Source organism: Bos javanicus, chromosome 11 (assembly GCF_032452875.1).
Source record: "Bos javanicus breed banteng chromosome 11, ARS-OSU_banteng_1.0, whole genome shotgun sequence".
Lineage (NCBI taxonomy): Eukaryota > Metazoa > Chordata > Mammalia > Artiodactyla > Bovidae > Bos > Bos javanicus.
In genome coordinates this window covers 49,583,022-49,596,774 of record NC_083878.1, presented here as the reverse complement: position 1 = coordinate 49,596,774, position 13,753 = coordinate 49,583,022, and the positions used below count along the sequence as shown (strand labels likewise).

Genomic DNA, 13,753 nt, shown 5'->3' with positions numbered 1-13,753 from the left:
TATTTTTTTAAAAAGCCAAAGGTGCATACCTTTGACCTAGCAGTTCCCTCTCAACTGGAAATAGGTCCTCCAACTGTACTCAGACATGAGCAATGTGATGAGGATATTCATGGTGGCAAAAGACTGGGAAGCACCTGTATGTCTACGACTATGCAGCTGGTTAGAAGGTTGTGTTACCTTCATGCTGTGGACAGCGCAGGCCATTAAGAGAATGAGGCAGCTCTGCGTGTGCGGGTGTGTGATCAGCCCCACGTGCACATGATGGTGGTGCACGGGCAGAGGCCATAGCAGGGCCGTGGCAGATGATTGTACCTGGAGGCAGGGGTTCACTGTCGGTGTATACCAGACGTGGCCACAGCAAGACCAGAGCCAGAGGGAGAGGAGAAGGGGTCAGGCAGGGGTCTGCCCAGGGAACAGATGGCCAGGTCTTCAACACAAGTCCCTGTGAAGAAGCTTCTTTCTCTATGATGTATCCATTGTCAGGCAGTGAGCACAGAAACTGCCTGGGCCCAGCAGCATGCTTGCATGCTAAGTCGCTTCCATTGTGTCAGGCTCTTTGCGACCCCATGGATTATAGCCTGCCAGGCTCCTCTGTCCATGGGATTCCCCAGGCAAGAATATTGGAGTGAAAAAAAAAAAAAAAAAAGAATATTGGAGTGGGTAGTCATGCCCTCCTCCAGGGAATCTTTCCAACCCAGGGATTGAACCCACATCTCCTGTGGCTCCTGCATTGGAGGCATATTCTTTACCGCTGAGTCACCAGGGAAGCTCCTGGGCCCAGCAGACACAAGGTAAAAGTCACTGCAAGAGGGTACATAGGACACAGGAGGTGCGTAACTCCAGACTTGGAAATGAGGACCTAAAAGCAGTTTGACTCTGACTTTTCTGGAAAGCCCAGGTCTCCGTCCCAGAGGCCCCTTCACAGAGTGGGAGCCCCCATAGCTCTGGGGACAGAGTTCCCCTGCTCCCTCCAGAAGGAGGACACTGCAGTCAGGAAGACGTGCCTGGTTGAGTGTCCCGCTCTCCCTCAAGACCACTTCAGCTGAGAACCACACATGGCAGCCTCCCACCACCTGTGGACACAGCAAGCAGCCCCAGCTAATCATAAGCATCTCTTCCCCACCCTGCAGTCGGCGACTCACCGTGGGAGCTCACAGTCAGCCACAGTGGGAAGATTTTCACTATGAATACAAGCAAGTGCTGCAAAGCAGGCTTCATCTTTCTGTTTTCGCTTAGACAGCCAGTTGTTAAACATTTACCCATACAGGATCGCTCCCCACAGAGCACCTGGAGATGAGTGAGGGGCTGAATCCTATTAATTAGCTCTTCCCTGCCCCTGGGAAAAGTGCGGGTAAGAGGCTCATTGCACAAAAATTACTACATTTTAGTGACTAAACACATATTTCCTGAGAGCGTGTCATGTGCCCGACCTTGGTCCTCTCCTGGGTGACCGTTCCTGTAAATAAAAAACCCTTTATTCCCATTTTACTGGTGAGAAAGCAGAGGTTATTCAAGGTCAAGAAACGTCCTCAGGAACACAGCTCGGAAGTGGGGGTCAGATTTGAGCCCCTCAACTCAGGCTCCACTCCCTGGCACGCCCTGTGCTTTAGACGAGCATTTGATTTCTCTTCCATAGAAGGCCATCTGGTTTGGGTCCCAAGCTTCAGGCTGATGAAGTGAAACAGTCTCATTTTAAAAGGTGAGACGACCTAGTTCAGAGAGGTTAGAGAGAGTCTGGAACCCTGCTCTCTAAACTTTTGTGCTCTGTCCTTTCACCACTAAAAATTGGCCTCTGGTAGAGATATTTTTTAAAACAACTTTCTTCAGCTCTGGTGTTGTTCAGTTGCTAGGTCCTGTCCGTCTCTTTGCAACCCCATGGACTGCAACACGCCAGGCTCCTCTGTCCTCCACTATTACCTGGAGTTTGCTCAATATCCATTGAGTCAATGATACTATCTAACCATCTCATCCTCTGTCACCCCCTTTTCCTCCTGCCCTCAATCTTTCCCAGCATCAGGGTCTTTCCCGGTAAGTTGGCTCTTCGCATCAAGTAGCCAGAGTTTTGGAGCTTCAGCATCAGTCCTTCCAATGAATATTCAGGATTGATTTCCTTTAGTACTGACTGGTTTGATCTTGCTATCCAAGGGACTCTCAAAAGTCTTCTCCAGCACCACTGTTCGAAAGCATCAATTCTTTGGTGCTCAGCCTTCTTTATGGTCCAACTCTCATATCTGTACTTGACTACTGGAAAAAATATAGCTTTGACTATATGAACCTTTGTTGGCAAAGTGATGTCTCTGCTTTTTAATATGCTGTCTAGGGTTGTCAAAGCCTTTCTTCCAAGAAGCAAGCTTCTTTTTATTTCATGGCTGCAGTCACCGTCTGCAGTGATTTTTTTCAACCCAAGAAAATAAAATCTGTCTCTTGGGAGTTCCCTGGTGGTCCAGTGGTTAAGAATCTGTGCTTGCAATGTAGGGGGCACTGGTTTGATCCCTGTTTGGGGAACTAAGTTCATACATGCTACAAGGTGTGGTCAAAAAAGGGAGAAAAAATCTGGTAGGCAAAATGGCCAGATTCTCTGAATTGGGAGGGAAAGAGAATAGGTTGAGGCCATGCAGGAAAGAAGGGGAATTATTGGGGGAAAGGACAGGAAACGGGTACTTATGGGGAAACTGAAACCCAGCCAGCCCACTCTTATTTTTGAGTTTACTCTATAGTCATGGAATGTTCTTGGAGCCCCTCTGCTGCCAGTGCACAGAGGGGCTCCAAAAATATTTATTGACTAAGTTGCTGTGACAGGTGCTAGAGAGACAAAATTCCCTTCCCTGGCTTAAAACACTAGCCACATGTGGTTCTAAATAACTTTTCCAAGGAAAATTGGGTCTGTCATATTAAGTTGAAAAGTCACTTATCATAGGGCTTTATAGATTTATTAATTGGATTTATTTGTAACAACTCACCTATCAACAAAACTTCAAGAAGGAACACAGCCATCTACACTTGAGCAAAACCAAAAAAGGTGGTTGTATTGGGGGTTTAGTGCTATTCAGAAAATTAAGCAGGTGCAGAAACTAGTCATCTATAGAGAAAGGAAATAAAGGATAAGAGTGTAAACCTTTTTTATACTTTGCTCCTGGAACTGTGTCTAATCCATCAAGTTTGGGAACCAGTTCTTCTAATGCATGCTCAGTCGCTCAATCGTGTCTGACTCTTTGCAACCCCATGGAGTATAGCCCACCAGGCTCATTTTCCATGGGACTTTCCAGGCAAGAATACTGGAGTGGGTTGCCATTTCTTCCTCCAGGGGATCTTCCAACCCAACAATCAAACCTGGGTCTCCGGTGTCTCCTGCATTGCACGCATATTCTTTACCACTGAGCCACTGGGGAAGCCAGTTTTTCTACTTCTTTCATTTTATCTTTTTCAGTGACTTTGTGTTTTAATTCAGCTGTTCCAGGTCTTAGTTGCAGTACTCAGGATCTTTGATCTTCCACTGTGGCGTGTAGGATCTTTTTTAGTTTTGTTGTTGTTCAGTCGCTCAGTCATGTCTGACTCTCTGCGACCCTATGAATTGCAGCACGCCAGGCTTCCCTGTCCTTCACTATCCTGGAGTGTGCTCAAACTCATGTCCATTGAGTTAAAGATGCCACTCAACCATCTCATCCTCTGTTACCCATTTCTCCTCCTGCCCTCAATCTTTCCCAGCATCAGGGTCTTTTCCAATGAATCGGCTCTTTGCATAAGGTTGCCAGAGTACTGGAGCTTCAGCTTCAGCATCAGTCCTTCCAATGAATATTCAGGGTTGATTTCCTTTAACATTAACTGGTTTGATCTCCTTGCTGTCCAAGGGACTCTCAAAAGTCTTCTGCAGCGCCACAATTCGAAACCATCTATTCTTCTGCACTCAGCCTTCTTTATGGTCCGACTCTCACATCCATACATAATTACTGGAAAAACCATAGCTTTGATATATGGACCTTTGTTGGCAAAGTGATGTCTCTGCTTTTTAATACACTGTCTAGGTTTGTCATAGCTTTTCTTCCAAGGAACAAACGTCTTTTGGCTACAGTCACCATCCACAGTGATTTTGGAGCCTAAGAAAATAAAATCTAAAAAAAAAAAAAAAAGGAAAAGAAAATCTGTCACTGTTTCCATTTGTTTCCCATCTGTTTGCCATGAAATGATGGGACTGGTTGCCATGATCTTTGTTTTTTGAATGTTGGGTTTTAAGCCAGCTTTTTCACTCTTCTCATTCACCTTCATCAAGAGGCTCTTTAGTTCTTCTTCGCTTTCTGGCATTAGGGTGGTGTCATCTGCATATCTGAGGTTATTGATATTTCTCCCAGCAATCTTGATTCCAGCTTGTGCTTCATCCAGCCCAGCGTTTCTCATGATGTACTCCTCATGTAAGTTCAACAAGCAGGGTGACAATATATAGTCTGGACGTACTCCTTTCCTAGTTTGGAACCAGTCCATTGTTCCATGTCTTGTTCTAACTGTTGCTTCTTGCCCTGCATACAGGTTTCTCAGAAGGCTGGTAAGGTGGTCTGGTATTCGCATCTCTTTAAGAATTTTTCCACAGTCTGTTGTCATCCATACAGTCAAAGGCTTTAGCATAGTCATTAAGCAGAAGTAGATGTTTTTATGGCATTCTCTTGCTTTTTCTATGATCCAGCGGATATTGACAATTTGATCTCTGATTCCTCTGCCTTCTCTAAATCCAGCTTGTATTTTTTTTGTTACAGCATGCATACTCTTAGTTGCAGTGTGTGGGATCTAGTTCCCTGACCAGAGATCAAACCCAGGCATCCTGCTTTGGGAGTGTGGTATCTTAGCCACTGGACCACCAGGGAAATCCCTATAATACAGTTCTTGATGTTAAAAATCACCTTTAAAAGGGATCGGAGAGTGGATGGCCATCTGCCTTCAGGGTTGGGTCTCTGGCCTGTGTTCCTGGATGGCTGGCCCACCATATGATCTGGGAGGGAGGCTTGGGAAGGTCTTCTCTGTATTAAAAGGAGCCCAATTCTAGTGTCCCAGAATCTTCATTCACCATGAGGGACCAGAGAGGTAGGAAAGACTGGTCACCTAAGCTGATGAGCTTCTGATCCAACACATGAAAACCATGAGACAGGAAAGGTAGAGACAGGGGCCCTTTCTTTCTGTGCCAAGTCTGTCCCTCCCCACAAGGAGAAGAGGCATTTGGTGGAGTGAAGCTGACTTGCCTTCTGGCTTCCGGCTGTAAGGAGCCCCTAACTGGGAACACTGATGTTGCGTCTGTACCATGAGGCTTAGCTTCCTCTCTTGCCTGGACCTGCTTACAGGGTTTTCTGTGAGAACACTTAGATGGGGAGAATGTGGGCGTTGCCAAGAGTCCTGAGTGTCCTGTCTCTATCACAGCAAGTTTGGAACTGGGGGGCCTGGTGGGGAAGGAGCTGTCCCTACCTTCTGGGAGGCAGAGGGTTAATCTCCAGCGCTCATTGGCAGTTCTGCCTCTGGACAGGGCATGCTGGGATTTCCTCCCAGCTGTTTTGCATCATGAAGATTTGTGTGCTGGGGAAATTCCAGGGCACAGCTGCAATTAATCTGCTGCACGGTCTCCAGGCACAACACAGTTCTGCGGGCCCAGCGCCCCACCTCCCTCCAGGAGGAGGGCTCCGGTTCTCCAGTGAGAGACCCTACACAGGGACCCTTCCCCAGGCTGGACCTGAGTGGAAACTGCCCACCTGTGCTGTGGCTTAATTGTTCAGTTGTGACTGACTCTTTGTGATCTCATGAACTATAGCCTGCCAGGCTCCTCTGTCCCTAGGATTTCCTAGGAAAGAATATTGGAGTGGGTTGACATGCCCTCCTCCAGGGAATCTTCCCAACCCAGGGATAGAACTCAGGTCTCCCAAGTTGCAGGTGGATTCTTTACTGTCTGAGCCACCAAGAAAGCCCCTGCCCACCTGGCCAAGGGCTATCCCCATGGAAGGGGCCTGGGGAGGGGCCCGAGATACTGAAAGGATCCCAGAACATTCAGAAAAAGAGCAGGAGCACCCTTTATAAATAATAAGGCCAAAATAACACTGATAGCGGGGCTTCCCAGCTGGCACTAGTGGTAAAGAACCTGCCTGCCAATGACGTAAGAGATGCAGGTTCGATCCCTGGTCAGGAAGGTCCCCTGGAGAAGGGCATGGTAACCCACTCCAGTATTCTTGCCTGGAGAATTCTACAGACAGAGGAACCAGGCAGGCTACAGCCCATGGGGTTGCAAAGAGTCAGATGCAACCAAGCCCACAGGCAGGCAGTGCTGATAGCAACATTTGATAAAGACGTCAGCAAGGGAGGAAGGAAAGAAAACTATTCAGTTTCACTTAAGAATATAGAAGTAAAAATCTGAAAATATTCATGTTTAGCATTCCACAATACATACAAGTACAAACAAACCCCTGTGATCGAATAGGATTTACCTGGAGAATGCAAGGGTGCTTCAGTGTAAGGAAATCTGTTTCTAGGTATAATCTCCAGTCTGAGTCAAGTGAGAGAAACCACCTTTTCGGTAGATCCTAAGAGAAGTCAACATCTGCCCCAGTGAAAGAGATTTGAAAATAGGAATAGAATCATCCTTCCTTAACATAAACACACATTCTAAACCACAGCCTCACTCTACTTAACTGAACCACAATACCACAATAGCAGATCTTCCTATATATATATATATGTATATGTGTGTGTATAACTGAATCACTGTGCTATACACCTGAAACTGATGCAACATTGTAAATCAACTATAAAAAAGTAGAGACAGGAAACTTCCCTGGTGGTTCAGTGGCTAAGACTCCACATTTCTAATGCCGGGGGCACCAGTTCGATACCTAGTTGGGGAACTAAGATCCTACATGCTGCACGGCCCAGCCAAAAGAAAATTTTTTAAAAAAACACTTTAACAACTTCAAGTGTGTTCCATGGAACCCTCACACACGGAAAAGAGTTTCCCAGATTCAATAAGATTGGAAAGCTGCCTACCTAGCCTGTCTCAGAGAGTCACCGCACACAGCAGCATGTTAAGTAGCATTTGTAAATTGAGGGTTAGCAGTCCTCACCATTTGGGTCCTCACCATTCTTTCTGTTTTTTTGACACAAAAGAGAGTGCTTATCCCATAAGCAATGACTCTTGCTGTTGCTTGGCCATCGGTGCATTGAGGCCCCACAGGTCCCTTGTGCTCCATCCCAGTGAGCATCCCCTAGTAGGGAGGTGCTGAAGTCCGACCATGATACACTGGTCAGGAGCCAGCTGTGGCCAGTTGGACGGAGCTTAGGCTGGGCTTGGAGAAACCAGCAGTTTTCATTTGTCCACATGCCATCACTATGCAGAGCATCTAGGCTCAGCCACACATCTCTTAATCCCCAAGAACATGTTCTCCACCAATGAGTGATGAGCCCTGTGGGGCTGGCCGCTCGCACATGAGAATTACAGCCAAGAGAGATTTATTTCCGCTGAACATCGGGCTGAGCCTGACTTAGGAGTTTAGGAGTGCACAGCCACCTCCAAAGGTCTGGGGATGCGGTTGGGAAGGCTTACAAGGGGGTGTTGCTGGCTCCTTCTCTCCCAACCTGTGGTGCTGAGAAGCTCAGCTGTCCCTTTAGAACGCTCCTTTCTTCAGAATTATGATGCAGAGATATTCCATGACACCAAGCTACAGGGGCTCCAGCTCTTACAGGTCTCTCCCCACTCCTTACCCCCACCACTGGTTTCAAAATCTTAAAAAAAAAAAAAAAAAGCCAAAGAGTAGAAAGAGGGAAACAACAGCCCTCCATTTCCCTACCTTTTGGAATGAGCTGTTTCTGAACACAGGCACACCCATGTGCCACACCCTCAACCTCCTTGATCGGCTGGAGCTGGAAGGGTCCTGCAAAGATGCATACTATTCCCGGAACCCCCTCTCCACAGCTGCCTGACTGATCTGTAAGGAGCCAGACTTCAGCGGTGGACCAGGCTAAACATCTTTAGCCACCCTCCAAGCTTCCAGGTTTCAGTTATAATTAGTGAGTGAGAGTGGGCCCTGTGTGCGGGAAAGGAATCCCTCAGTGTTGGTGGGAATGTAAGTTGGAGCAGCTACTCTGGAAAAAACTAAAAACGGAGTTACCTTATGATCCAGCAATCCTACTCCTTAGGCATATATCTGGAGAAAACTGTAATTTGAAAAGATACATGCACCCCCACATTCATAGCAGCACTATTTACAGTAGCCAAGACAAGGCAGCAACCTTAACATCCGTTGACAGATAAATGGATAAAGAGGATGTGGTACGTATACACTATGGAATATTGTTGTTGTTGTTCAGTTGCTAAGTCATGTCTGACTCTTTTCGGCCCCATGGACTATAGCCAACCAGGCTCCTCTGTTCATGGGATTTTCTAGGCAAGAATACTGGAGTGGGTTGCCATTTCCTTCTCTGGGGGATCTTTCCAACCCAGGGTCAAACCTGCTCTTTACCTGAGCAGATTCTTTACCCGAGCCACCTAAGAAGCCCACGATGAAATATTACTCAGCCATAAAAAATAATAAAACAATGCTATTTGCAGCAATATAGATGGACCTTAGATATTATCATAGTAAGTGAAGTAACTCAGACAAAGACAAATACTATATGATATCCCTTATATGGAAATCTACAATATGATACAAATGAACTTACTTACAAAACTAAACAGACTCACAGACATAGAAAATAAACTTATGGTCACCAAAAGGGAAAGGGGGTGGGAGAGGGCTAAATTAGGAACTTGGGAGTAGCCGATACAGACTGCCATGTACAAAATAGACAGAGTCCTACTGTCCAGCACAGGGAGTTATATTCAATATCTTAATAATAACCTATAATGAAAAAGAATACACACACACACACATACATACATAGTCAGTTTTGCCCCTCCCAGAGATATTTGGTGAAGTTTGGAAATTTGGCAAAGTCTGGAGACATTTTTGGTTATTATAACCAGGCAGAAGAGTGAGTGCTACTGGTATTCAATAGGTAGAAGCCAGGGATGCTGCTAAACATCTTCAAATGCACAGGACAGCCCCCACTACAAAGAATTCTGTAGCCCCAAATGTCAATGGTGCCACAGTTGAGAAACTGCAAGAATCCTACAAGCTTGCTATGTCTACCAGCCCATAAGCTAAGCAGATAGTATTCTTAAAGAGCCCAAACTCCAGCACTGTCCCAAATCAGGATTCAGATCAATTCCTCTGCACCACCCCAACATGCGTGCCTAAGAAAGCAACAAGAGTGAAGAGTGTTCGGTGTTGACCCTCGTGACTGTAGACAGGGAACCAGATGCTGGAAGAGTTGATGGATTTTAGGAACACTGGTGTTTCATGTGGCGGGGGGTAAATTTGGAACACTTCACCTGGTATTTGTGGTTGTAGAGAAACAAGTGTGATAATTAGTACTCAACATGCAAGCTCTGGCCACCTCAAGAGTCCCTACAGTAATACATTGCCATGTATGTATTCATTCAGCTTCTGGGTGGCCAGCCCTGTTTGAGACATAAAAGGAGAGAAAAAAAACCCATCAGAGCCAAGAAAAGGCTATGGGGGGCAGTGGAATGTTCCAGAAGATTGTGTTAAGAAAAGCTTTATGAATCATGTTGTGGTGAGGAGTGTGGGATTTGAAGTCAAGAGACCTCAGCTCCAGCTTTTCATAACGTGGGCAAGTCATCTACCCTGAATTTACTTCCATTAGCTCGTCTTGCAGTTTAAGACAGCCACCCCAGCATGTCATAGCAGAGTTGTCATGGAAGTTAAACTGTTTTACATATGTAAGTCTGCTGTGAAAACTGTCAGGGTGGCACAAAAGTTATTCACTGAGGAAATGAGTTTTTACTAATGATACATTTGTCCAGTGCCGTTGACTTGCCAAAGGCATTTAAATCGCAGTTAGTTCATCTAGGAAATGTAGGCTCTGAGAAGGGAAATAAATGAGTGGGGGTGTAAAGGAAGGAAGCAAATAAGATAGGCAGAAGGTAGGGACAAAGATGACACTCAGCTTGGGGAGAGGCAGGAGACCAGAGGGCTCAGAGTGGACCTGTCCTTATTCACGAGGTCCCCATTCGTTTCCACCTCCCATGGCCGGGCCCACTTGGCCCACCCCAGCTGCTGTCTGTCCACTCCCTGGGCCTTAGCTAATGTGTCCTTGGGTTGTGATTCCTGCCTGTGGACACCTTGTGGCAAGTCCAGCCCCTGCCCTCTCAGTCATATTTTTGTGGTTGATGGAGAGCAAAGGGGTACTACCCAACCTCCTTTCCTGACCTCTGCTCAGAGCTCAAGGCCAAGTCATGATTTTATTCCCCAGTCCCAAAACTGAAGCAAGGGGGTAATTCAAAGACTTCTTTCTGTCTCCCTGGGGAAACATTTCCTGGAGCCATCACTTCCCATGAGGGCTCAAATTTTCAAAGTAACCTCAAGAATTCTGCAAAGAGCCTGCAAGGCTGGTCTGCTGCCCAGAAGCACTGTATCAGTGTTGACACTAAGCCAGCATGTGTGTTTTGCTCCCGGCAAAGATTAATGGTTTGCTTATGAAAATAATAGCTGCCATTTATCAAACGCCATCCATGGGCACAGGATTGTGTTCAAGACTTGACATTGTCCCTAATCCTTCCAAAAACCTGTCAAGTTAGTGATAATCACCTTGCTCTATGGATGAAGAAACTGAGGTTCAGAGTTGTTAAGACACTTATCCAGGGTTACACAGCATAATCAGCAGAGTGAGAACCTGAGCCCATGAACACCCGACTCCAGAGCCCCTCACTGCCTCTCTACCCACTCTCTCCCAGGCTCTTGCCCAAGACTACTAGGCTGGTGTTAATCACTTTTCATTTAAAGTGCATGTGTGAGTGTGTGTGTGTGTGTGTGTGTTAGGGACTGTTTGGTTGGCGTTTTTGCAGTGATGCATGGGAGAGGGCAGGATACTGGAAAATCTTTTCAAGATCAAGAAACACTACAGCGAAGTAAAGATCCACATCCTTAATAAGGACAGATATTCCCCGTGACCCTGGAGGTGTCAGGCAGATCGTTTGTATTCCTTCATTCCCCAGATTGCTCTGGAGAGGCTGTTTCCTGGGGAGTGTTGTGTGTGATGCTGTGAGAGATGGAACTGAACAGGCAGGATCACCGACTTGGAGTCCTGGGTCCCTTGACGAGTCTTGCTGTCTCACACCTAATGACTCTCAGCAGTAGGGGCTTTGAATATTATACTTTGGTTAGTTGTGCTGTCACGTGTTTACCCCAAAATGATGCAGGGGCTGGTGGCGGTAGCAGTGTCGATATATGCTCTACTCTGCTCCGATCTCTGGACACTGACCCAGTAAGGAGCACGCAGGTCAATGAAGCTTGGTGTCTGCCCCCCAGCCCCTGGCCCCAGCTCACGTGGAGCTCTTGCGTGGCCCCCTCTCACCAGCCACATTGTTTTCTGTCCCCTGTGTAGTACCTGCAGATGAAATGGCCGCTCCTCGATGTCCCCGCCAGCGCCACAGTCAAGGACGCCCGGTCACCGTCCCCAGCACACTTGGTAAGTCTGTTCTTCTTAAAGCACAGAAGGGACACTCTCACTGACCTTGTCCCATATCACTGCCTCCACCTTCCCGAAGGTCTAGCAGAGTTGCCCCAAGTGTGTGAGCCAGACGGTCAGGAGTGCAGCAGTTAGAGTGTTGCCTTTGCATGTCCCTACCACTCTACCACTACCACCTCGGCACACGCACACACCACCCAGGATGTTATGAGCTCAGAAATGCCAGCCCTGCCCCTGGCTTGTATTGGTCCTCCTCCGCCGGCCCTCCACCTTGGCAGCTCAGTTCTCTCTCTCCCACTAGAGCTCGGTTCACAGCCCTCACTTCCTCTTCAGAGCTGCACAGCAACAGTTGAAGAGGCTGTTCTGTACAGGATGTTATAGGAAAGAATCAATTAAAATATATGCAAACAAAAATCCCTAGAGGCAACCAACATCTTTCTACCAATGTCCGAGGCGACACGGTCACAAAGGAGGGTCTGGAGGGTCCTGGGAGAAGGTGCAGTGGGATCTGTCTCCTCATCTCAGGGCTTGCAACAGACTGAAATTGATGGGCTAGGAGATGCTCCCAGCTAGGACCCTGTATCCCTCTTTCCCAGGCTTTCTTAGGAGCTTGGGGCAACCCACATGCCCCACAAGCTGACTAGTGTTGTTCTAGTGCAGTGAGTCTCAGAAACACAGAGCACACAGGTAGAAGGGAGACCTTGGAATATATGATGCTTCTAAAACTTAATTCTGTAAAATTTCAATGGTTTTCCTCACTCACACTCCTCCTTCCACCACGCTGGGTTGTTTGCAAGCAAATCCCAGATGTAGAATTTCATCTCATTCATATTTCATCTCCTCTTATTTTAAGATCTCCTGACAGTCTTTTTTCATTAAAAGCTTAGAATCCAGTGCAGGAGATGCAAGAGATGTGGGTTCGATCCCTGGGTCAGGAAGATCCCCTGGAGGAGGAAATGGCAACCCACTCCAGTATTCTTGCCTGGGAAATCCCATGGTCAGAGGAACCTGGCAGGCTACAGTCCATGGGGTTTCAAAGAATCAGACATGACTGAGCAACTGAGCACACAGCATACCTATCAAGTATACATCAATAAAAAATAATAATTTTTTTAAAAAGCTTAAAGAATTTAGAATTTAGTTGAGAAGAAGGAAGGTATCTCTAGAGAGATAAGTCATGGCACGGTGAGCTTGTATGATTTCCAGTAATCATGAGACCAACTTCCAGGGTCTGAGCCCTGGGTAGTTTACAGACCAATGTCCTGTGTAGTTCTCAGGTGACTGTCACAGCCATCCAGAACAGGCTGCCCTGAGAGGTTCCATGGCCCGTCACCAAGACCTGAGCAGCCTAAAGAACATGCCCCATGGGGAGGGGGGATAGGCCTGGAAGTTGCCTGTGACCCTCTAGATTCCAAGACAACTGTTGATGGCCAAGTGCGAGGTGCAGGTGCCCACTAGTGGCCAGTCGAGGACAGGGCATCCCAACGACCCCCATCACCACCACAAAACTGGCTTGTCCCCTCCCAGCACAGCCATCTGTCTTTATTTCTTTTTTTTTTTAATTTTTTAAAAAAATTTATTTATTTGTCGATGCTGTGTCTTCATTGCTGCACAGACTTTTCTCTAGTTGCAACGAGCAGGGGCTACTCTTAAGCTGTGGTGTTCAGGCTTCTCATGGCAGTGACTTCTCCTGTTGCAGAACACAGGCTCTCAGAGCATTCGGGCTTCAGTAGTTGCAGCTTCTGAGCTCTAGGGTGCAGGCTCAGGAGTTGTGGCACAGAAACTTAGTTGTTCTGAGGCACGTGGAATCTTCCCAGACCTGGGATTGAACTCAAGTCTCCTGCACTGGCTGGTGGATTCTTTAGACTGAGCCACCAGGGAAGCCCTCTTTCAGTGTTTCAAATCCTTGCTGATGGCCCCATCCATCCTGTGGCACATCCCCATCCAGCATCCTTCACATCCTATCTGCATATCTTCAAAAATCTCCATCTGCATTCAGAGGAGGTGAATTATTTTTAAAACAAGCACATGAACTCTTTGAGTTTGCCATCCCACCTGCTGCACAGAGTGATCCAGCTCTGAAAAATAAAACAAAAAGCCTGCCACCAGCCCTCCTCTTCCTCCTATATTTCCCTTCTAATATTCACCACCCAACTTCACACAAGAGCTAGACCTTCCACCTCCATTCCTGATCTGTTTA

The 13,753-nt window shown here is 46.9% G+C and overlaps 1 protein-coding gene across 2 annotated transcripts in view; it reads left to right on the top strand.

The window, feature by feature from the left end:
• The window catches only part of TCF7L1 (transcription factor 7 like 1), a 202,876-nt gene that overhangs the window by 164,072 nt on the left and 25,051 nt on the right, over positions 1–13,753 (top strand). For both annotated transcript variants that reach the window (XM_061432696.1, XM_061432697.1), the window contains exon 4: positions 11,470–11,553. In XM_061432696.1, the coding sequence (XP_061288680.1) occupies positions 11,470–11,553 (84 nt within the window). The remainder of the gene's footprint in view (positions 1–11,469; positions 11,554–13,753) is intronic.